The 25,920-nt window shown below is 42.5% G+C and overlaps 1 protein-coding gene across 3 annotated transcripts in view; it reads left to right on the top strand.

The window, feature by feature from the left end:
* HMGCLL1 (3-hydroxy-3-methylglutaryl-CoA lyase like 1) overlaps positions 1–25,920 on the top strand; it is a 1,049,558-nt gene that overhangs the window by 444,310 nt on the left and 579,328 nt on the right. Inside the window, exon 4 of one of the 3 annotated variants that reach the window (XM_078646800.1) lies at positions 25,341–25,436. The exons of the other annotated variants lie outside the window; for them this stretch is intronic. Coding sequence (XP_078502926.1) covers positions 25,341–25,436 — 96 coding nt within the window. The remainder of the gene's footprint in view (positions 1–25,340; positions 25,437–25,920) is intronic. 3 annotated transcript variants of the gene reach the window in all.

The following is a 25,920-nucleotide window of genomic DNA, read 5'->3' as shown; positions in this document are numbered from 1 at the left end:
AGGCACAATAATGGGAAGGCTTATTTCTTTTTTAGTTTTCTGTCCAGGCTTCCGGCTTCACAGCACAGGTTTCCCCTCCTTTCACTTATAGGTGGAGCCATCTCAAAGTCAGCCTTGACCTTTAAGCAGGGCCACTAGAATTATGCAATTTTGTAGCTTTGCCATTGTCTTCATATTTAGGGATTTGATAGATTTTCAGCATACAGCATCATTAAATTATTCTAGCTCAAAGGGATGAAAAGATACTGAAAACACAGTGACATGTGTTATACACACTGGAAGACCGTTTGCACATCAGTGATTAATAATTAAAAGCCTTTGTCCAGATAGTGTGAAGTAGTGTAAAGATGACAAAATAAGGTAGTAAAACTATCACATAATTTGCTCCTCGCCTGCCACAAAATTCCAATGGCACTGACTTCAGGGTATGGTCGTATTTGTAAAAGGTTGAGTCCGGGGATGGCCGTGAGGAGGCCAGCAGGGTTGCAATCAGATGCAGAGACCAGATCCCAAACCAAAGAGAAAGAAAAGGGTGCAAGATCCCTGGATTCTGTCAAGGGATCTTATTCACAAAGGTAAACTTACACTTTTGTGTAGATTTATGATTGTTTGCAATTCACAAAAGTATTTTACTATTAGTATTGTTAACACTGCAGAATCCACACATAAAAAGATAGGACTGTCCTATATTTTTACTTGCAAAGACTTGTAGAGATCCTACTAGTAAAATTCCTTCGTGAATAGCAAACAATAGTAAGCTTACAAAAAAGTGTAAGTTTACCTTTGGGAATCAGGCCCACAGAGATTGGGGGCTCATTTTTGATTTACAGATGACGGAGACAGGTTCTTCTGACAATAGCCTGTGGGGAAGGGTGGTGATGTATGGGGGCCTTTTTCTTGTAAATTCCATCACTACCATTAGTGCAGCTGATGATGCTCTTGCACTGTGGCCAGGGAAGTAAGTGGCCACTGCACCCCACCCAAACCTTTGAAGAAAACTGGAATCAAATATTGAATACTGTGGGCTACTAGGATTACATTGGACTCTGGTTCTATGGAGAGTTAAATGCCACTTCTGTTGCAGCATCTATTTTGACAATCCTCTACAGAGGTATTATAAACATGGCTTCAAGCCTAAAGTATGTATCCTGACAGCCGCAACTTAAGTCATGCTGACCAGGTCTGTCAAAATGTACTCTGTGTAGGAAAACCTGATTATAAATATTTAATAAGGTACTACTAAGCACACCTTGCTGCAAACAAGGGTGTGTAATATTTAAGAGTGGAACATGTATTTAATTAGACATGGCATATTCCCATAATGTCTAGGACAACAAGCATAGGCATAGCCAATAGGTCTCGCCTTTGTGATCTTATAAGTGTTTAGCCAGAGATTTTTGTAATGTTTTTAAGGTACGTTATAGAGCTGTGGTTTTGATAGTACTGTGCAGTTGGCTTCTCCTGACAAGGAGGCCTTAGGGGGAAATCTTGACACCCTTCTGCCTGTAAATAAGCGACCTTCTAATGATTCACTGTCCCATCGAAAGGTAGCACCAAAGATTGTCTCATCCATTCCCACCACCATGTCCCCGATTTGAACTCTACTGGTGTTGGCAGCTAAGCTTCTTTGCATTCCTTTGAGAGGAAAAAAAAAGCAAACGCCAGGCCTTTAAAATAAAATGGAATACTGTCCAGTTCTGCGGCAGTTTTAATGCGTGATCCCGTTCTGCTAAAAGGTGAGTGATAACTTGGATGACTGTGCCTTTTTAATTTGACCATTGTTGTGTGTTTTAAGTGGAGTTGTCTGGCGTTGCTGTGTATGAAGCAGCTCATAGAACTGATCACTTGATGTCAAGATGGGAGTAGCTTGACAATAACTCTCCCGTGTCTCTTCGTAACAAAATAATCCTAGTGTGTGTTAAAAACAAAATGGGGCAGATTTATGAAGGCCTTGCGCCGCCGGTGCGTCACTTTTTCCCATGTTAAAAATGACGCACCGGCGGCGCAAGGCCTTCATAAATCTGCCCCAATGTATTTAAAATGTAGGCGCATTTATGGATGACCTGTCTATTTATATCTGGGTTATTGTAGTTATTGTATACTGCTAGTCCTTTCCGTAAAAACCTAGAGAGACACGAAAGCCTTTTGCTTATTGCCCCGGACTCGCGTCTTCCACTGGGAAATACAACCCCCTAACCTGGATGGCAGCGATTCCATAATTGTCTTCATTGTTTGGGTGAGATGAGACCTGGTAACGTGGAAAATGACATTTGACACCAACCTCGCTTCCACTGGGGGCTTGTTTCACGTCATGCATTTAAATGAGCAATGCTCTGGGTTGCTATGGACCGAGTGATTGGCTGATAGGGGGTATTTTGTGTTGCATTGTTGATGGCAGAGCAGATTCATTGACTAGTAACACTGATATCATCCCGGGGAATGTCGGTGACAATGTGACAAGCGTCTTAAAACGGAGAGACACAGTTGAAAATATTGCTACCAGTGGTGTGCCACGTTAGAATAGTGAAGTATGCTACTCAGTGACACAATTAACATATTCACGATTTTACATCTGTGTGTGCTGCTGAATGTGCCCAGTTTATTTCATCTGTGTGTATTGCGGTTAAAACGTACATGTTATCAAGAGTGCCAGTAGAGCAACATGTCACAACGATTTAATAAAATCTAAATTCCATATGTGTCTTCTAGGCACTACGATGCACAGCTCTGTAACCTGCATTCGCCCCATTTCGTTATTTTGTGTATTTACGGATGGGGTTCTCTCAGTTTTAGTTGCACAATAATAAATGTTCTAATTATAGTGGCACTTAATGTAAGCGCTTTTTCAGCTGTTTGAAATAAGGTGCTGGAGGTTGGCTAATGTAAGAGTGGTGAATACGTTTCTGGCACGTGATCGTGGTGAAATGAAAGCCTGCTTAAGCAGGAATGGTTAGGAAACAAGACCACACAAAACAACAACCATGGCCGCTAAAGTGAAAGCGACTGCGCTGTGTTTAATTAGTAACCTGATCCGATGAGGAATGCAGCTGCCACCCTGCGTGCTGCTGCTCGCTCCCGAGAGCAAAATGCCGTGGGATTGAACATTTGGAGAAGAGGTGGGACATACACCCGCCTTTGGTCATTTGATTGATTTCATTATTGAAAGACACATGCAAAGGCCAGTCCAATGTGTGGGAGGGGTTAGGCCCACACAGAGAAGTTTGGAGTGCTCACAAGAAGCCTCCCATAGAGCAGCGCGCTGCACTAAGCTTGACCTAAAAATTAGACGTTACTTGTCAAGCTGTAACTGGCACATAGATTATACACCTTAGTGTATAACCTTTGATCTGTACCAGTTACAGACTAAATTCAAAGAATAATTTTTATATGTGATAGTAATCCAATCTAAGCAGCACCCACAGCCACTAGCTCGTGCCAGGCATAATTGTGGAACCCCAAGGTACAATCCTCGGAACACTTATTGAACCTACAGAAGGTCAGAAGAGGACGGCACCTGCTGTCCATGGCCTGAGAGGAGATGTAGCAACTGGACCCCCTTATTCCTAGGACAATGAAGTTACTCCAAGAATGTTAAACTTGACATCCTGGGCCTTATATTCCCCCAAAACATTTTGGCTTCACCCCTTCTGTTTGCGACTCTATACACTTTGCCACTGCTAATCAGTGCTAAATTGCTTGTGCTCTCTCCATAAAACATGGTAAGCGTAACATTAGACTACAACTTACTGGTACATTTAATTTACTTTAAAGTCCCTAGTAAATGGTACTGTATGTACGCAGGATATGTACATTAAATGCTACTAGTGGACAGCAGCATTCACTGTACCACCCACTAAAGTAGACATTTAAAATATGTCTCTGGGCTGCTACAGAAGCCTGTAGTGCAGTTTTAATCTGTCATTTCGAACTAGCAAAGTTATATATGTCACCCCTAAAGTAGGCCCTTAAGGCTTAAAGGACATGGTGCATTGTATTTAAAAAGTAGGGCATGTGATTTTAAGTTTTACATGTCCTAGCAGTGAAAAACACCTGAATTTGCTTTAAGATGTTTAAGGCATATCTCTCCCATTGCCTAACACTGGTTTACCTTATTACATTTAATAAGTGCTAACTGTTGATTGGGAGCAGATAGACATATGATGCTTTCACTCAAATAAATTAAAAATGTTCATTACATTTTAATGTTAAATTCGGATTTTCAGTCACTACTCTGAAAATGCTACTTTTAGAAACTTGACATTTTCTTGTCTTAACCATTTGTGCTTTTTCCAGTGGCCTATGACTGTGAATGGCTCTGCGGTTGGCGGGTTGTCAAGAGATTGACACAATGGGGTATTGGTATGGACAGGGTGGCAGGGAGGAGCACAATACATATATGACAGAAACTCCCTTCACCCAGCACTCTATTAATTTATTCATTATGATTCATCATGATTGATTTTTCAAAAGTTCATGCCCAGCACTATTTATGTTTGCAATTAAGTCAAAGAATTAAGTGGACGATTAATGCATTGTGAAGCATTTTTCTTTAAAAAGGTGGGCGTTAATTTCTTTCCTAGACTGTAGCAGCATTAGGGTGGTCCTGATGGATGTGCAGATTTTGTTCCAGATCCTGAACTCATAGATAGAAAAGGTCTGCTGTCTTATTTTTTCTGTTTTTTACTTCTTAGCCCGCTGTCTGATGGTGTCTGGGCAATGGGTGTGCAATGAACCACCAGCGATTGTGAGCTTGTCTGTAAGATAAGAAAGTGTGTTGACCGTGATTACTTTGTAAATGATGCAGTGAATTTTGAAGATGAGTGGTCTGGCTACAGGAGTCAATGGAGTTCCATCAGGATGGGGATGATGTGATCATATTTGTTCATGCCTGAATGAGATATAATTCAGTGTGTAAGATGCTCCAGAGCTTTGCCAGAGTGGAGTCTTGGAGGTCATGAATTAGGGCACTACTACTATTCAGATGCAAGAGTACAAGAGCTTGAACAGCATTTTCGAAGATCCTTTCTGCAAAGAAGTGTGTTCCTTGAGGGTGAGGTTTGTGTCCCAGTTTACTCCAAGTGACCTGGCATTCTGTGAAATTTGGGGTTCAAAGCCATCAAGGCTCATGTCATTGAGCCAGGTTTGTGCTGTATCTTGTTAGTTGTTCTTGGCAAAAAAAAGAAATTCTGTCTTGTTACTGTTGAGCTTCAAGTAGGTGCTGAACATACAGATCTGGGTGATTTAGAAGCAGAGTTTGAGGCATTGAATGTCTGAAGCACAGGAGAATTTCAAATAAAGTTCTGCATTATCAACATATTGGAGAATCTTGATGATGTTATCTGTGAGTTGAGCATCAATCAGCTCCATGTAAAGGTTGAAGAGAAAGCATGTGCCTTGTCGGCTGACATAACCTGTCTTGTTTAACTCTGGGCAAATCACTACGCTACGCTCGCGTTTTTTGTGAAGTTTCTGTTACTTCGCACTACACGAATTGTACATAGCACAGTGCAAACACGCGTAGGGTAGCATAGCGTAGTACAGCCGTCATTTTTTGTTTGCTCACGGTCCTCAACGTCAAGTTGGCGACCGAGAGCAACCAAAATGACATCCCGGCGAGATTTTTTCCAACGTTAAGTTGCCGATCGCGAGGGTGGAAAATAAACCTCCAGGCAAGATTCTCAACGCGGGGAGGTTTCTCATTGCGAGTGGTCACGTATGCCCGCGACTACTCGCGATGAGAAACTACCAGTCCGCATTGAGAAAGTTGTCGAGCGGCACAAAACTACAGCTCGCACTGTGCAAAATGCCATTTTCAATGATTCGTACAAAAGGGGTTTTCAATGATTGCACAGTGCCGTGCTTGTCCGCACTGTGCAATCATTGAAAACGGCAGCGTTCACAGTGCGAACAGGCTACTATGCAGTTTTGCGTAGTGCTATGCGTAACTCGCGTAGTGCGAAGTGCACTTCGCATAGCTACGCATAGCGCTACTTCGCGAACTACGCCCAGGTTTAGTCTTGTTATGATTCCATTGCAATGTTGCCTTTACAGCACAACAGATTCCAGGCCTAGACAGCCAGGTAGCTGACACACTGCCTTGTTCACTGTCAGTGAGATTCTGTGGTTTGGCACCAGAGGAGGATAAGGCATTGATGGCAGTACCACAAGAGATTTGGTACATTGAAGCATGAGAGCTTGGCAACTAATGTGAAAGTCACTGCAGCTTCAACAAAGAAGTCATGTTGGCAAGCATGGAAGGAGTTTTAGCAGTTAGAGGCCAGGAAACGAAACAGAATGGTAAAGGGTTTAAGGCAGAGGAAAATTGATATGTTGAAGTCTGTGTTGAGCCATATTTTCAAAGGCACTTCTGCTGTAATAATAACTGGGAAGTTGGTAGGTATCACCTTCTATGGGAATTGTTATTGACGCTATGAGCCGGGAAGGGGGAAATGGCATTGATAACCCTAGAAGGATGGAAAAGGTAAAAGGGAACAGAGGGATTTGGTGAATTGTCTGGCCATTTTAGAAGGCATGGTGAAGCAGGCAAGACTTGCCAATGTGTCTCCTCGGAAGTTCTGATTGTGATATTTACAATCATATGCCTTAGAGAATGTAGAAGTTGTTTGTGCATAGGACTATTAGAGGCTGCTGATGGAGGGTGTGCTGATGGAAGAAGGGACAATCCACATAAGAACTAAAAAAGCAAAATGAATCAAGGGGTAGTGATTAGTGTCATGAAGCTGAAAGCACTGAGGTGAAGGAATGTTGCAGTGCAGCAGCAATTGTATTCCTGCTATATGCCATAAGTTATTATCTCCACCACCCCCTCTCAGTCCTTGGATCAATTGTCTGTCATGCGATTCACTCTGTAATTCATTGTGAGGACATGAATAGTGTGTACATCAAAGCTGTAGGTTGTTTTATGGAGCTCATATTGCTCAAAATTAAAGTTGTGTTTTGTGCATCATACAGAGAGCTTGTGTCTACTTCCTCCCCCAATTATGTGTCATTTGAAGGCGTATGCTTAGCATACTTTTTTCTTCATGTATTACAATATATTTTTGAATGAAGTCAGAGGAGCCACTAGTTGCATTGATTTAATCTTTTTGGTAACCAGGGCCTCATCCCTTTTATCGAATTTTAAGACCCATGACTGTGTGTTTAGCGATCATTTCCCTATCTCAACTACCCTTTCTCTTCTGCTGGTATGAGGAGAGGATAAAAGCCAGAGTATCTACGGGGATGAATCCTTGGCCATGAACAGATTAAATGGTTATAACCTTAAGTGGGTCCGGGTGGACCCTGTAAAGATTATGGAAAAGGTTGTAAAGACCTCTATCGCGGCAATAAGTGCCTGTCTGGCCGATTCATCTCCCCCGCAGGAGATTCTGGACAACTTCTTGGAGATAACCAAATCTGTTAATGAAGCCCTAAATGTTAAACCCAAAAGGGCAAGAAAAAATAAGGATGGCTGGTTTAACTCCACCTGCACTAAAGCATATTCAAACCTCAAAAATGCTCTTAATAAAACCCCAAGAAATAGGGAACAGATAACCCAATTTAGGAAGATCTACCACAAGGCCCTAAAACAAAGGAAATCAGAATTGAAAGAGGAACTTTGGGCAGAATTGCATAAAAGCTGTGTAGAAAAGGATAGTCCTGCTTTCTGGGAAGTTATAAATACTCCATTTTTTGTCTGATCCCAGGGATACCAGCAAAATTGAAGCTGCAATTGACAAATCAAGTTGGATTGCTAATTTTTCTCAAATATTTGGAGGACCTCCTAATTTGTCCACAGCTCAGTGTCATACAGGGACGAGTAGCAATGGGAACAGCTCGACTACTATCACACTTGACTCAGCCTTCACCTTAGTGGAAGTCGAGCAAGCATTAATTGATAGCAAAGGGGGTAAGGCCCCAGGCCCTGATGGGGTGCCTGTCAACCTATATAAATTTAAAATGGATCTTTGGGCCCCGATCCTGCTCAGGGTATTGGAAGCAACCGCTAGATTTGGTCCCCTAGACTCCTGGTCGGAATCCATACTGGTTCCAAGTACGCTCGGCTGGTGGCAGCAGCCCGGCCCTCGAGGAACCTCGGACTTGCTTTCTTTGCCATCCCAGTTACCTGGCAGCATTTGTTAGCGCTGTAGCGCGACTTTTAGCGCTAGTGCGCTCGTATTTTAAAAATTGCATAAAAATTGTAATTCTGTTTATTTTAACTTGCACTCACTGTCTGGACACTATTTTCTGCTGTTACCCGCCCTGGTCCATCGCGGCTGGTGCCGTTTGTGTGGAGGGTGAGGCGAGCCGCCATCTTGGGTGGAGCTGGACCGGATTCAGCGGTCTAGTTCTCCCGGGAGGCAGGCCTTAAAACACTTCCTTGCCCTGGGCTACTCGAGTACGCTCGGCTGGTGGCAGCAGCCCGGCCCTCGAGGAACCTCGGACTTGCTTTCTTTGCCATCCCAGTTACCTGGCAGCATTTGTTAGCGCTGTAGCGCGACTTTTAGCGCTAGTGCGCTCGTATTTTAAAAATTGCATAAAAATTGTAATTCTGTTTATTTTAACTTGCACTCACTGTCTGGACACTATTTTCTGCTGTTACCCGCCCTGGTCCATCGCGGCTGGTGCCGTTTGTGTGGAGGGTGAGGCGAGCCGCCATCTTGGGTGGAGCTGGACCGGATTCAGCGGTCTAGTTCTCCCGGGAGGCAGGCCTTAAAACACTTCCTTGCCCTGGGCTACTCGAGTACGCTCGGCTGGTGGCAGCAGCCCGGCCCTCGAGGAACCTCGGACTTGCTTTCTTTGCCATCCCAGTTACCTGGCAGCATTTGTTAGCGCTGTAGCGCGACTTTTAGCGCTAGTGCGCTCGTATTTTAAAAATTGCATAAAAATTGTAATTCTGTTTATTTTAACTTGCACTCACTGTCTGGACACTATTTTCTGCTGTTACCCGCCCTGGTCCATCGCGGCTGGTGCCGTTTGTGTGGAGGGTGAGGCGAGCCGCCATCTTGGGTGGAGCTGGACCGGATTCAGCGGTCTAGTTCTCCCGGGAGGCAGGCCTTAAAACACTTCCTTGCCCTGGGCTACTCGAGTACGCTCGGCTGGTGGCAGCAGCCCGGCCCTCGAGGAACCTCGGACTTGCTTTCTTTGCCATCCCAGTTACCTGGCAGCATTTGTTAGCGCTGTAGCGTGACTTTTAGCGCTAGTGCGCTCGTATTTTAAAAATTGCATAAAAATTGTAATTCTGTTTATTTTAACTTGCACTCACTGTCTGGACACTATTTTCTGCTGTTACCCGCCCTGGTCCATCGCGGCTGGTGCCGTTTGTGTGGAGGGTGAGGCGAGCCGCCATCTTGGGTGGAGCTGGACCGGATTCAGCGGTCTAGTTCTCCCGGGAGGCAGGCCTTATAAACAATGTGCATACAGGAGCGCAGCGGACGAGCGCAGCGGGCGCGACGAATGCGCGCCGAAGTCGCGCACAAGTCAAGCCCGTCTGCGCCCGTCCGCGGCAGTTCGGGGCCTGGGGCCACAACCCCTGGACCAAACATCTTTTACTCCTCCTCTACCTTGCTGTCACTCAGACCCCCAGACAGCGCTGGCTTCGCCCCGCCCGCCCATTCCTTAAAACGTGCGGCCACATACGGCATTCTGAAGCCCGAATACATCCATTCTAAAATTCCAAAATACTGCTCTACTCTGCCCGCTGTTACTACTCATAACTCTGCGACTACGCTTAAATGCCTATATTTAAATACTAGGTCTATGGTCAAACACCATCTTGACATCTTTCTCCTGCTTCAGACCGACCAGCCAGACTTCTTATTTCTTTCTGAAACCTGGCTCAACGAAGGTTCCCTGCCTGACATCCTAGCCGCTGTCCCCTCAAATTATTACATCCTGCACGCTGACAGACCCGCTGGCAAAAGAGGCGGAGGTGTTGCTGCGATTATTCGCAGCTCTCATCAAGTCTCTTCCTTACCATCTTTAGACCTGACAGGATGTGATAACCTGCTTTTTAAATTGAACACTAATCTAGGTTCTTTACTTTTGATCCTTCTATACCGTCCCCCTCAAACTGCGCCTACGTTTATTACATCTTTTTCTGAACAGCTTGCATCCCTGATTATCTCCCACGGTAAAATTGCATTATTAGGAGACTTCAATCTATGGCTGGACTCCACTGAGTCTGATCCTCAGGCAGCCAGTCTTAAAGAAATGTTATTGGATATGAATCTTATTCAACACATTCATCTTCCTACCCACAACAAAGGGCACAGCTTAGACCAAATCTGGTCCCAAAACATTCCTCTTGCTATTAACTCCATCATGCCCTGCATCTGGTCGGACCATTATCTGATCAACTTCACCATCATCATAGTAAGCAGCAGAAAGCCCCAACCTCAGTCAGGAGGTAGAACTAGATTGTGGAAGAATGTCAACATCCCCACCTTTATTGAATCCCTATCTTCCTCCCCTCCCTCATCCGACCAGGACATTGATAAAATGGAAGAAGCTTTCTCAGGCTGGTTACTTCAGGCAGCTGACGATCATGCCCCCTGCACTAACTTTTCTCGCTCCCGCCCCAATGACGCACATAAGTGGTTCACACTTGCTCTGAAAAATTCTAAGCTTAAGGTCCGTCAACTGGAGCGTAAATGGCGCACTGCCTACTCAGAGCAAGACAAGGATAACTACCGTAAAGCTCGCAGGGACTACCGCAAGCTCATCCTAAAACACAAAACCGAATATCTCTCTGAAAAAATACTCAAAGCGAACAATAAATCTAGAGAACTATTCAATATAGTGGAAAATCTTACAACAAGTGATAGAACCTCCCTTTTGATAACCCCCACCCAGGAACTTTGCAACTCTCTCAATTCTTTCTTTTTTGATAAAATCTGCACCATCAAACAGAGTATCTCCACTACTCTGCCACCCCCTTTGTTTTCCGATCTCTTTCACAATCCTGCTACCTTGGTTTCATACCCTCCTATTGATAATGATATTCTATCCAAGCTTTTTACCAAAGTTAAATCAGGATCCCCTGACGACATCTGCCCCCCCTTCATTCTGAAAGAAGTGGGCACCCTCATCCCTGAGGGTATACTTCCCTTGCTGAATGGATCACTCACCCAAGGGAAAGTTCCTAGTAACTTTAAAAAAGCTCTACTCATTCCCCTTTTAAAAAAGATAGGAGCCAACCCATCAGATCCACTTAACTATAGGCCCATCTCTCTGTTGCCTTACTGCGCCAAACTTCTGGAATCCCATGTCTGTGACTGCATCTCCGCTTTCCTGGAGAAATCTGAGTATCTTGCACCCAACCAGGCGGGCTTCCGCCCTTGCCACTCAACCGAAGCAGTCATTCTTTCGGTGCAAAACTCTTTGAGACGGAACGCGGATGAGGGGATCCACCAGGCTTTGGTGTTACTGGATCTTTCCGCCGCGTTCGACACGGTCGACTACACCATCTTGGTCGACCGTGTCGAGCAGGCTGGCCTTAGAGGCCTGGCTCTGAGTTGGGTCCGCTCGTTTATTTCTGGTCGGACTCAATCGGTCAGACTGGGTACCTTCACGGCCCCTACCATATCCACCAACTGCGGAGTGCCTCAAGGCTCATCGCTGTCCCCCTTACTTTTTAATTTATACCTGCGTCCTCTTCTGTTCTCTCTTAGAAATGCCAATGTAACCATCTTCAACTATGCTGATGATTTGCAGCTCATTTTCCCCCTTAACACCAAGGACTCAGTGGTAGAATTTCAGAACACCATGTCCCACATTCTGAGTTGGATGAGCTGCAATCATTTAAAACTCAACCCAGGAAAGACCGAATTGGTCTTGCCGGGACAGAGTATACATAGTTGGAACCCTAGCTTTTGGCCCTCCTGTATGGGTGCCCCTCCGATTAAATCATCATCGGTAAAAAGTTTGGGCATCCATATTAGTGAAGATCTTTCCTTGAAGAAACAGGTGGGGTCAGTCGTTTCTGCCAGTTTTTTTCAGCTGAAAAAAATTAACAAAATTGCACGCTTTTTTTCCTTTTCCGCCCTTACTCAGATTGTCATCGCTTTGGTTTTATCCAGACTGGATTTCTCCAACAGTATTTACCTTGGGCTCCCAAAGGGAGAGCTCAAACGCCTCCAGCTGGTTCAGAACCAAGCAGCCAGACTCCTTCTGAACATCCCCAGAAGGCAATCAGTTAGATCTGGCCTGAAACAATTACACTGGCTGCCGGTGGAACAACGTGTGGCCTTCAAGACGGGCTGCATTTTATTTAAATCCCTGCAAGATACTGGCCCCCAATTCGTCAGGAACCTATTCCATAAATACAATCCTTCCCGACACCTCCGGTCCACCCATAAATCTCTGCTGACTGTGCCGTCATACAAGAGGAAACGTCTCGGAGGCAGCTGCTTTGACCATCTTGCAGCTGCCTTCTGGAACTCCCTCCCCCCTCACCTTAAACTAAGTGACAACCTCCTCAGTTTTAGACACCTTTTGAAGACCTGGCTCTTCTCTCAGGCACACCCTTGAGCTGGCCTGCTCTATCAAATGGCTGAAGCGTCCTGTTCCCTCCTATAGCGCCATGAAGCCCCCGGGCGTACGAGCGCTCAATAAATACTTGATAACATTAACATTAACATAACATTAAGAAGGGAGATCGTCTGAGTCCAACTTGCCACCGCCCTATTTCGTTGCTCGACTCCCTTGGGAAAGTCGCGGGGCGCATAATTTAAGAACGACTGCAGCAGTGGACGGAAGAAAAAAAGATCATATCTGATATCCAGTATGGATTTAAGGAAGGCATGGGAACCATAGAGCAGGTATTAAATTTGAACTTAATCAAGGGCAAATACGTGGAAGCAAAGGGCGGGAGACTCCATATGGCTTATGTGGATCTTACCGCAGCTTTTGACTGCATAAGTCACTCGAAGCTCTGGGACATTCTAACACGACTGGGTCTGGATCCTTTTTTTGTTTTTGTTAATTTTCTCCGTGAAATCTACTCTAAAGCATCAGCCGGCACGGGGGGCGAATTAACAGCACCATTCAGGGTTGAGCGGGGATTCAGACAGGGTTGTGTCCTGGCCCCCTTCCTTTTTATCTTATACACAAATGGCCTGGAAGTCGCCATGTTGGAGGGGTCCCAGGAACTACCCCAAATAAAAAATCGGCCGATGCCTGCCCTCCTATATGCGGACGACGCAGTGATGGTAGCCCGCATTCCCCTTGAGCTCCAGCGTTCACTAAATGGATACAACTTGTTCATGTCAAATTTAGATGTAAAAATCAATATTAAAAAAACCTTTGTCATGAACTCTGGTCGAAAAGTGCGCAAAGGGAGAGATATTTACATAAATAACATTAGGGTGGAGAATACCCCCACGTATCCATATCTTGGAGTTGTAATCGACCAAAAAGGCACATGGAGAAGAGCCATAGAGGCCAGAAAATTGATGTTTTTAAAATTAACCATGGCCCTAGTACATTTTACCCAGCAATTAGGCAAACGACCCCCTGAGGAAATGATTCGTATCTATAAGGCCAAATGTATTAGTACTGCCATCTACGGTGCTGGGGTGTGGGGATATGTACAGGGGGAATCTTTCCAGAAGGTGGAGAACAGCTTTCTAAGGTTTCTCCTAGCTGTCCCACAAAGTACCTCGACATATAGTTGCCACTTAGAACTAGGCCTCCCTTACATCACTGACATCATAAAGTTACAGCCAATTCTTTTATGGCATCGCCTTTGGACGTCAGATAAGTTAGTCCTTACGAAAACTGTCGTAATGGACTGTCCTCTTACTTGACAATGTCACTACGATTGGCTGGCTTCAATATGTCAGGAATTTTTTTTACGACCTCGGGATGGAGAAGTACTTCCTCAACCGATGGAGAATTGGCGCAGATGTCAAGGAAATTGTTAAAAAATCAATCGTTTAGCGTCTGAAGCCAAAAAAAGCTCGGCTCAGCATTCTTTGGCGATACAAATCTCTTTGGAGATTCAGCAATACTTAACCTGGAATCTAACCACCTATGATAGATACTTGTTGACCCGTTTTAGACTTTATATTTTCCACCGATTAGTCACATTTCCAACAGTCAACGATTGGTCAAATGTCCTTGTGATGGTATATCCCCCAGTCGCTTCTACACTTGACTCTTTTCTGCAAATTTTATACTGAACCTAGAAGGCGTTGGCTGACCCCGAATCTAAAAAGCATGGGGCTACGCCAATGCCGTCCAACTTTTATGGTTCTTCAATTTCTGGAGTTTGATTTTCTAGCTTTAAACATAGCTAGATTTTTTAAATTTTGCATTCGTCACAGAACCAACTTATAAGTGAACAATGATGCACTTTATACTTTGTTGTATTCTTTTTTAATCTAATCTTTGGAAAGTTAATCCATTGTATGTTTAACTAATAATTCATGTTTTTATGGAAAAATGTATTAATTCTGCTATGGATATACTTTTATGGTTTTCTAATAAGTGAAACCGAATAAAGTAAACAAATTGAATGAAGTCATCAATGTCTAAATAAAGAATAATCTTATCTTAAGTAGGTCTGGGCAAAATTGATATTACGCTGGCTTAATTTCCATAATTTCAGGAATTTGCTTTGTTCATTTTTTGTCACTTCCTGTAATTTTGCACAACTTGTAGTAAAAATGTACTGTGAGCATGACTTTCATGGTAAAGATGTACCAAATGCCCAAATGCACGATTTATGTAAGGACTCATTTCATTAAAAAATTTAGTACTTAAGGATGGATTTGTATTTTGTGTAATTATGCATAATTTGGCTGAAATTTCAAATCAATAATTTGAAAGCAAATTATGAGACTTGCACACACCTAATCTTAAGGCATTAATCAGGTGTCTACTTAGAATTCAAAAAAGCACCACTGCAGTGGTACAGACAATATGTAAAGAAAATCCTGGGTGGTTTGGAAACATAACGTGCTTGGAGATAAGAAAAATCATTCTTTTCACTTATGCCCAAAGACTTCTCAATCCACTGTAGTTATAGCCTCTTCGTTATTTTCTTGTGTTAATTTCCATGGTTAACTTTATCTTAGGTAGACCTCCAATTTTGGAAAAGTGCAAATCTTATCTGAAGCTTATGTTTGCTAGATTGTTTTTGTCCTTTAAAAAGATAGTATTCTAATGTTAAGATTACAGTTTTTTAGAAGGAAGTGGATGCTAATCACAAACCATTTTTGGTAGTCATGGGAATAACAGTTCTGTTTATGTTTCTTTTATGTCATCGGTGTTATTTTCTCCATCAAATTTTAACCCAATTGACTGACTTCCTTTCAAATATCATGTTTGGAGGGAGTAACAGAAAAAGGGCAACCAATTGATATGAAACCTGCCAACATCTAATGGAGGGAGATAAAGATCTTAATTTTCCTCAACACCGGTCTACTGTTAATAATTACAATTTGGGTTCAGATTATACTTGATTGTGGATGGTAGATCATATTATATGAACTTGCTGCTTCTGTCATTGACATTTACAACTCGGACATCATTGGCATATTACAATGTCTAAAATAGAGGTTACTACTCAAATAAGGAGTCCTTTACTGTACAGTTTCTTGACACGTTGCTCTACAAGCACAGTAATGTCTTTCGGCTTTAGATAGGTGGGGCCTGAAATACAACATCTGCCCCCTCCTGTTTTTTATGGGATTTGCGAGAGAAGGAGAATGTATCATTGTATATCCCAGAATTATTAGAGTAAGCCCTGAAACATTGGTCCGCTGTAGCATAGAAAAAAGAGTACATTTCTTTAACTTATGGCCTCTGCTCATGTAATGACCACTCAATATCAGATTTAAATGCACACTTTAATTATAAGATTTGATGCTGCACTAGCGATTACAATTATGTCCTGCTTCACATGAGTTATTGGCAAAATCTAATGGACATTGTAATGTTAGAAAGATAAGTGAGTGACCATGAACCACTGATATTAAAACTCAAGGTGGAACCATTTATCTTAGTTTATGGAGTTACACATATCTCTACTGGTATCGCCTTAGGAAATAATCGAAGGCACGTGAAATTGTAATTGATATCTGATTTCTTACCACTAATTCATAATTCAGGTGTACTTCATTTATAGCATATTTCATTCATAAGTAGAGTGAGAAAGTGGGTTAGATATGGTGTTTGGTGATTGAGAGTCCGCCACAAGTAGTAATGTCAGTATTCTTTTTAGGTTCAGTAAGGGTTTCAATCATTTAAACCTGAGCTCAACCTCTGGGAACTGTGACACAGTTCATCCAGGTTTCACTTAAAAAAAATGGGTAGAACATTTAGAAATACAGTAAAAAAGTAAAAAGTACAAAACAATAAAAATCCCACTCCAATTTACTAAAATAGGGAATGATTTAATGAACAAAATGACACCAAAACAACAAACATCCAATTAAGTAGATATGAACAATTAAAGTAAAAAATGTTAAAATAGTTCCAGAAAGAGTAATGTTTCAACCATGATTATCTGGTTGCACTTGACTGGTTGTCCTTAGTTCAGACCCTAAGTGGGCGTTCTGTGATCACGGTTGAGCTCCTTTTAACTTCTGCCAAAATTTGGTATATGCCACACTTCACACCAGCGATTGCTTCGGGAGACCAAACTCGAGTCTAATTTGTGCCCGGTGATGTGAGCCTGGGTAGACTAAAAGTATTTCTATAAGCACCCACTACATTGCTATCTAAGGTGACTGCACCTCTATCTCTCTATGCTTCACTTCCGTAGGAGACTGTTGAGGCCAGTTTTGCCTGAATGACCTTAAGAAGTAGGGTGAGGTTGGAACTAGATATGGTGTTCTTTATGTGTTTAAGGATTAATGCTAATGCAATCCCTCTCCTGCCAAATGCCTCCTTTTGCTGTACAAAGGAGCATTTGCTACCCAGTACCATGCCCAGATAGGTAAAAAGACCAAACCCTTCCAAGATGCTATGATTGCCTATGCATTGACAAAAGATTGAAACACTGGAACCAAGCTGACAGCACAAAAGACGGGATCAGCCTTGAAAAGGGCAGGGGGAATACCATTGGGCTCAGGTGCCCCCTCTCACCTGCCCTTAGGTATCTGCATCCTAATTAATTTGACAGTAACTAAGCAACTATGAGATGAAGTGTTTCAAAGCCAGAGCAGGGTTCGGAATTAGGGACACCTTTCTCCCTATCCCTACCATGGCTGCCTTTGGGTTACTGTTGAAATGGCCCTTTAGGTACTTCTACCACACACCTTCTATTTGATGAGAGCTTAGTGCACTATGGGAAGGGAGCAGGTGAAAATTCACCCTTCGCCAGAAATGAGCGTTGGTGTTATTGTTGGCATCATAGAGAAGCTTAGCTCACCGCAACTCTTCTTCCTCCTTCTTTAGTGCTCAGGTAAGTCACATCAGGGCTGCCTTCTGTTGTCTCAGTTCCTCTTGCAAGATCATTTTTGCTGTCCAAAGTTGAATTTGCATATAATTTACTTTCAAAGACAGTCTGCTAAGCAGGGCTGCCTTTAAAAATGACAGCAAGCAACACAGCAGTGCACACTCCAGTGAAGGAAATCTACTGGGCCTCTAAACCACCCTGACCTATTAAGTACTAGGTACTTATTAGCAGTTTGAATCCCCCTTGCCTCATTATATACTAAGGAGAGGTCTGTCGTTGCCAATAGAAAGTATGCCGAATTACCATATACATTTTTCATCAGAACACTGGCCATGGACGTAGGTCTGATTGGAAGATCCCAGGGCACACTCAGTCAGTTAGCTCTAGTATCTGTCAAAAAATGAAAGTGAACAGGGCAAATAGAATGACTTTCTCACACCATGAAGCCTGCCCAATGGGCAGTAAGGCCTTGTTATACTGCTGCTCAGCCTGGGTGTCTATGTGAGAGAATGTTGATGAATGGAATGTTCATGTGTGTTAGAGTCAGTTGGTGATGGGCTGAGCAGCAGTGAGGCTGCTCCTGGTGGGGCTCTCATCTTGTAACATCTTACCTGAATAAAGATACCTGAAGATACTACATGGTCAGAGTACTTTTATTTACAAGATATTTTGGCGATGATTTGAGAAGGAAGAACCTGTGGGTGCTAAATTAATGAACTAAAACTGCCAACCTTGAAGTAACTGAATTGAAGCTGAAGAGATTAAAGTGTAACTTGAAGAATCTGGCACCCGGATCGCACCACCAGTGACCACACCATTGTTTACCCGAACCTGTGAGTGGCAGTTTATATTGGACTTTCTCTTCCTCCACCTTGCTGCCTTGGAACTGCTTTTCCTGTCCTGTTCCAGTTCCTGCTCTTCACCACTTCTCCCTCTTCTCCTCCTTTGGGACAGTGGTCCCTGTCCTATTACTGTGGGTGAGTGTTTCCACAAAGTGCAGTTTCACAGAAGAATGACCAGTTCCTGCTACCTACTTGTCCTGCTGCCTCAACCTAGTTCCCTCAACTTGTGGATTTAATTGTGTGGACCTGCAGTGATATACAGGACCTAGCTGCGTGTCCTATGTGGTTTGCTGTTTGCTTGCATTGGGAGAGGCTAATAAGTTGGATACTGGGGATGTTTTTTTTAAATTTTCTCTTTGTTGCCCCTGAGGAATTTGTTGATCAACCTAAATACTTCATTGGGATGCGGAGACTGCTGGCCAAGTAATTGTGAGTACTTTTGACAATTGTATTTCCCTGTTGTGGTCACTGCTACACTTTGGCAGTTGAACCGCCGCCAGACTTTCAAACTCTTCACAAGCTCTGCACAGCGCACACACACTCATCGCGCACAGCCTTACTGGTTTCCAGCTCTTCTGCGACCTCCCCGTTCTACCTTTGTGACGTCTACTCCCTCTCAAGGCTCATGCTTGTTAAGGACGTTTTGAGCACAGTGAGGCTGTGAGCCACCCGGCGTGGCGTCACCGGTGGTGGCCGCCACTTTGGGATTGGAGCAACACCGTTTTCTTTTCTTTAGTACGTGGTTTCCTGCAGATTCCTGATTGCCAACCATGTTTGTTCTCTCAAAAAAGTTCAGCCAGAACTTGCACTGGATTAGTAACGTCACAGTGTTCTTTTGGTCTGCAGTTCGTGTCTTTATTGAGGAAGTTTCCAGTGTTCCAGTTTCTAGTATTTAGTGCACACATGTACTGCAATTCCCTGACCTGCCTCCCAGTTTTTTGCATGTTTTGAATCTTCCAACAAGGTACTGTTTCTTTCCATTTTTGCTACCCACTTGTTCTTAAAGCCTGAGCATGTTTTCCTTACTGCAGACCACGGTGACTACTTTATTTGTTTTATTTTATTGTTTTGTGGGACAGTCATACTTCGTGTGAGAGATCGCATATTGATAGTCAACATCTCATCATTTATGCTGTGTTTAATTTTTCTTGTGTTTAAATGCATTAATGCTTCATTCTTGATCCTTTGTTTCCCTAGGGTTCAACGCTAAATTTTTAGTGTGCTTCATATGTGATGATTCTATTCTGTGCTCGTTTTATGCAGATGTTTCCTTCATGATTTCTGGTATTTTCTTTTACAGTTGAGATAATAGTTTTTTGGTGAATACTTGGAATTGTGTTACCTGGGTTGTAAAATTGTCCTGTGTATGGATTTGAGTGAACAGTAGTTTTTGTTTGTGTTGCTGTTTTCCCACTTTTATGTGGTTATGGGCTGGTGCTGTATAACCACCCATCACAGTACAGTTCATTTTCTTTGGTGTTGTGCTGGATATTCAGATGCGCACTTTCTTACCTTATGTGCATTTACCATAGTTCTGTGTGGAGTCCCTTCCACACATCACACCCCACTTTGCATTGGGGGGAGTTCTGTATGTGTTGAGTGTAGTGTTGTGCACCTGCTTAGATTCAGTGTAGAGTGTTTTCTACACATCACACCCCATTTTGCATTGAGGGGAGTTCATTACATGTTAAGTGAAGTGTTGTGCACCTGCTTAGATTCCGTGCAGAGTGTTTGTTGCACATCACACCCCCCCTTTGCATTGAGGCGAGTTCTTTATGTTTTGAGTGAGGTCTGGGTTTGCGTTGGGAGTGTTTTTGGTTTGGTGTGGAGTCCCTTCCACACATCACACCTCAACTTCTTGTTGGGGGAAGTTTTGCAATTACTTTGGTGTTGCAATACTATTAAGTTCTGTGTGGATATTCCTCCACATGTACATATTGTTTTTCTTTAGTGCATGGTTCTCCTCACACTTTTGTTGTTGGCACCCTTATACATTTCTTGTGTTTGCCTGGCCAGCTTACATGATTCTTGTACTTTGGTTAGCTGGTAGTACGGCGTGGGAGTCTGGGTTGTGTTGTGATAAGAAGGGAGATGGTGTAGTCATGTGTCTCTTTCTATCTATTTTATTATTTCAGCATGAATTCTCCACCTTTAATTTTTCATGCTACTTTTCAGAAGTATGTTAAGTTATTTATTTCTTGCATTTGTTCTGATACTGTTCTGAGAGTTTTTGTATTCTCTTAAAGGAAGGAGATGTGGTATACTGCTGCTCAGCCTGAGTGTCTATGTGAGAGAATGTTGGTGAATGGAATGTTTATGTGTGTGAGAGTCAGTTGGTGATGGGCTGAGCAGCAGTGAGGATGCTCCTGGTGGGGATCTCATATTGTAACATCTTACCTGAATAAAGGTACCTGATGATACTACATGGACAGTCTACTTTTATTTACAACAGGCCTACACAGTGATGACTAGTCGTATTCATGGTTAAAAGAAGGGTTGAGACCTGCCAAAAGGGTTTACTATGGCGGGTCGCATTTTAGCCTTAAAACTGCACATACCGTCTACAGGTGTAGGCCTGTACTCATGTTTTTACTGTCACTGTAGTGAGCGGCATAATGTATGCTGTAGTCCATCAGTGACATCTAACTTACAGGCTTGAGGAAGCCTTTGCGCAATATGCCAGTCAAAAACACAGGAAGGGCGGGTGTGACATAGGAGTTATCTGCATTCATTCTGATAGCCTTCCTGGGCAGGAAAGGGAAATGGGAGCTAACACATCTGAATAGGCAGTGTCCTGTGTCCCGCACAAAGGGCTGATTACTCCCCACGGATAGCCTAGCAGACAGAGCTGGGATGAACGAGGGCCTGTGAACTTTTAGCACAAAGCAGCCTAAAATGTGGCGGTGCAGGGGAAGAAAGCAACAGCATCATATCTTTGTCGGTATGGCACTGTCCTACTTTCTCTCTTTCACACAAAACATCTCAACAACTTTAGTTGCTGCACTGCTTTGCATGAGTTCTTCATAAATTTGCCCCAGGTTATAAAATAATTTTTTTATGACTGAACATGAGCAAAAAATAAAATGCATGTATGCTTGGAACAAGTCAAACATTTCAGCAGGAGGTGATACTTGAGTAATCAATCTGTATTTTAGTGCCATATTCATTATACAGTAAGGTAAAGTTGAAAGGTTCATACATTATATTGCTAAATATGTTCCTCATTTATGATATGTCGTTGAACCCATCAATAGTTCATGTTATATATAGTTGACCAGAACCTTCATAGCAGGTCAAAGATATCAAACCGTCAAACATTGCAATCTGGCTGATTCTTAGAGGCTAATGATACTCCTGTCCCCGCTAAACTTTAAAATGTATGAAGATTACATTGTTTCTGTCATAAATCTACCTTAGTTAAATCAGTTATTAATAAAAGAGAGCTGAAAGGAATTTATTTCTTTGTCAGATTGAGCATTTGTTATGTGATAGGCATTCAAATTTGGATTAGTTTTAAGCAGGTTTTTAGTCACTGATTGTCACAAACCAATCTCATTTGGAGGCAGAGTTCAGTGTGGTCAGCATATTGAGTGCTGTTTTAATTGCATATAGCACTATGTTAACTGAGGTGGATGCTGAATATGATAGCAGTTAAGATGAAACATTTGGAATTCTGCAGGAAATAGGGAGTTGTTGTCATCTTGAGATTCCCATCTGGTTGAACAAATAGTGATTTGAATTAAACGATGAGAACCTGTCATATAGATACGCTTTGCCTATATGCTGTGTTAAGTTAGCATGAGCTTATTAGCTCATTAGAAGTTTAAACGCCATTTTTTCCTTTCTGTTGATTTTGCACACAACACATAAACTGTTGTTTTAGCTTTGAGCCTAGTAGAGCGCTTTGATTCACACGAGAATAATATGTTATTACTCTGATATCAGCTTTGCTTAGTGAACTGTCTCTGTACAGTTAGTGCTGAAGCCTTCAAGGATAACTCGACACAGTGGTTGTTGTGAGGTCTGATCTTCACACCTTCCTAAACATAACATACATGCAGCGGCAGCCAAATTCTGGCTTGAGGCACGTTTTATATTACTTCACGCAGCGCACCAACACACAATTGATGGTGCTTCGCATGCAGAGAGCTGGTGGAAGATGATGTGATCCCTTACCACTAGGATCTTGAGGTATGGGGCCGCCCTGTTAAAACCCACTGAGACCTTCTTAGATATAATATAATATGCTAGTTAGGGAGGGTGAGAATTAGGTGTTGTTAAACCCGATTCATTTCAGCATTTTAGCATGTTGTCACCTTTTGCATTCTATGGACTAGTAACTATGCTGATTACTTTGCTTCTTATAATATGTTTGCTGGTATTATCTAAGATACTGCGCTTGAGAACCCTGCATTAGTAAATAAACATTTCAAATATGCTTGCGTTCTCATTTACTCCTTGTTTTGAATTGAAATGATTGTATAACGAAAGAGTGTTCATGTGTTCCACGTTACCTGAGGTAATCTAAGTCCATGTTCTGGTTTGTCTAAGTATTGGGATTTTGTAATGACCAATGAGACACTGTAGCTAGTCAGGTAAGGGGATTTTGGATACTAAGGTGAGTTTTGGCACACCCTAACTCACTGAGGTTCCAAGTCTCTATGCACAGTTCTGTAGGAGAACAGGATCCCTGCGACAAACCAATGCAGAGCAATGTACCATTTGTGTTTTCAGGTATTCAGCACTACTAAAACCACTAAGAGATTGAGGATGATGAGGCAGTGGTCATTTGTATTTTTTTTGGGAATAGTGTTGTCATTAGTGTTGTTCTACACAAAAAGGAGCCGAAGCAAGGCTGAAGCCAGGTTGTTTGAATGGCAGGTGATTCTAGATGCTTTTATCATGTCATTAGCTTGAGAATGGTAGCTCCATTTTTCTAATGACATTTTGGAGGGTTGTGGTTTGGTAGTTTAACATATTGACTTGTCTGTGGTCACTTGTAACCACATGGAGAATCTGTCCTGTTATAAGGTCATTAGGGAAGGTTCCTTGATGAGGATATATTTGCAATGTTCATAATGGGGGTAAGGATGTTGGCATTGAAAGTCAGCATAACTGATAGTACTTTAATGTTCTTCATAGCTACAGACTTTGAGTAAGTTGAGAATGTCAGTTAGATCACTGTGCAAAGGAGGTTGAAGTTTATCCACTTGATGGGTGAGATTGTAAGACTGGGAGTGGGGTGTTGCAGTGCTGAACAGGCTTGCTTCTATTGCTTACTTCATTGAAGCTAGACTTGTAGAAAGATGTATTTATTGTGGCAATAAGGGATCTTCATGCTCAGCTGAAAGCTTTGAGTCCAGGAAGGTTGTCTATGGCATTAGTCTGTCTTCATTTATTTCTTATATGTGTATGTTGTGCATATTGTCTGAAAGCTCTTAGTTTTATCATGATGCTTATGATTTGGACGGATCACTTCTTCAGTGGTAAGTTGAAATTGTCATATTTAGGTTTTTTTACTTTGAAGAGTATGTGCTTGCGGCAATCTGAAAGGCCAATGGGGTGTAGTTGGAACTTGTCCATGGGGAAGCCTTTAAACGAGTGAAAGGATTGTTCTTGATATTTTGCTTGAACTTGGAATATAAGTGTGTGTTGAGGAGGGTGAAATGTTTGTAAAGTGGTTCATTGAGTGCAGGGGTATTTGGACCTTGCAGAGAATTAAGGATGAGGCAGTCCCGATACAGTCAAGAGGTTAACCTTTGGAGTTTTTTGATTTGATGATGAGCTGCTTGACATGCTGAACATTGAGGAGAATGTCACACCAATCCTTAATGAGTCACCAAGGAGGTATGAGTTTTGATTAATGGGGGTATGGGTACTAAGTAGAGCTGATGGTCTCCGAGATTTCTATTGCAAAAGTTTGGTCCCAGTGGTGTCTCTAGGTCAGTTTGAAGGAGGCGTCTATGAATTGCCAACGGTGGAAAGAAGGAAGATGAGGAATTCAAACAAAAGCTGTGATCTGGTTGCATAGCGTGCAGCTTCGTAGAGACATGGTGATGGCTGAGAGACCTCCTCCTGTCTTCAGAACAGGGCCCATATGTTCGATGTTGTGCCCTGCATAGATTAAGAGGTTGAGGTAGATGTGAGCTCTCATTTATGATAAAGAATGCAACAACTTTGTACCGAGTAATGATGACCAAAATGTCAGTAGACTGGAATTTGCTTAAACTAAATTGATGAGCATGGATTAGATTTGCTGGTGTATGCAAAAGGATGAAGTTCAAAGCTTTTACAGTGCGTGGTCTGGGTGACGGTGTAGCAGTAGGGAGTTGTGTAATTTCTGTGTGGCACATTGTGAAGACTGCACTTTTGGATGGCGATGGTTCGGACATTAGGCACTTCCTGAATGGAACAGTCTAAAGTACTTGATATCCTCATCTTTTTTTGAACTTTAGTGAGGATTCTGAGGAAATTGGGCACTCTGGAAAATTGCTTGTGAAAAGGGGGGGGGGGGTTCTGTGATTTGTCTGAGGCCCTTGCTGATTGTCAATATTTAAAAAAACTCTGATGGGAAGCATGCCTGTAGCCTGAGGATTCGCTTATTTTCTGATTTGTTGGCAGGTCACATGACCATGTAGGCACACAGGAGGTTGTGGTGTGCATTTGGCTTTGCTTCCTCTCCATGCTGATATAGTGTACAGGAATTGTGGGATGATTGGTGTTGATTTCTTTGCTGGGTAATCTAATTAAATTATTTTCTAATAGGAACTATTCCTTGGGTTCAGGCAGCGTCTTCTCCCAACCAGCAGAAGGTTACATTGGAAGTCAGTAGTATGTTAGGGAAGCCTTTATTGAGTAGCCTGTTTTAAAGTATTTGTGGTATGAAAAGTCTCTTGGGTCTCTAGAGGAGTGACTGTGTCTCTGGGCCAAAAGTAGGTTACATGACTAGACTGGTAAGTCAGATATTGTACCTCTGGATGGTTTGATGCGCAAGACAGACAATGTTGCAAACAAATATGGATGCTAAATTATAGCAATGATGATAACATTATATAAGGCTGTATTTAAAAATTCTTTTTTTATCTTTTTAGATGGCCGATCACTCAGAGGTCATGAAAGGATTCAAGAAAAACCCTGGTGTGCGATATACTGCGCTTACACCTAATCTTCAAGGATTTCATGCCGCTGTGAGTGTTCCATATCCAAAAAATGCTTGTCAGACAGTTGACTTAGAGTTGCTGTACTTGATGATCATTTATGATCTGTTGTCATTTATGAGCTATGCAGAATACCTCTTGAATTAATTTCCGTATGCTTCTTGGCCCCCCAATTGGTTGGTATTTGCTACTAGAAAGAAGGGTTTGTTGATTTGTTGGAACTTCCTTATATATTTTCTTTAATGTAACAATACAACCACCAGGGACTGTTCAGTGTCTTTTGTATTATAAGTTGTTAATTCGATCACTGTTTGAGCACTACATTGTCTGCACAATTTTTACCTTTATCACATCACACTGTATATGTATGCATCTAATTCATGTATAGCAGACGTTTTTGCTTTGTCCTATGCTGTTGTTTTTGAATTGCTCTTTTATACTCAATTGGGCCATATACCAAACATGATGCTAAGTAGATGGTAGAGTCCTCTAACTCTCTTTCTGAAAGAGTCCC

Source organism: Lissotriton helveticus, chromosome 6 (genome assembly GCF_964261635.1).
Source record: "Lissotriton helveticus chromosome 6, aLisHel1.1, whole genome shotgun sequence".
Lineage (NCBI taxonomy): Eukaryota > Metazoa > Chordata > Amphibia > Caudata > Salamandridae > Lissotriton > Lissotriton helveticus.
Note: the sequence above shows the minus strand (reverse complement) of the source record. Positions and strands in the feature narration are given on the sequence as shown.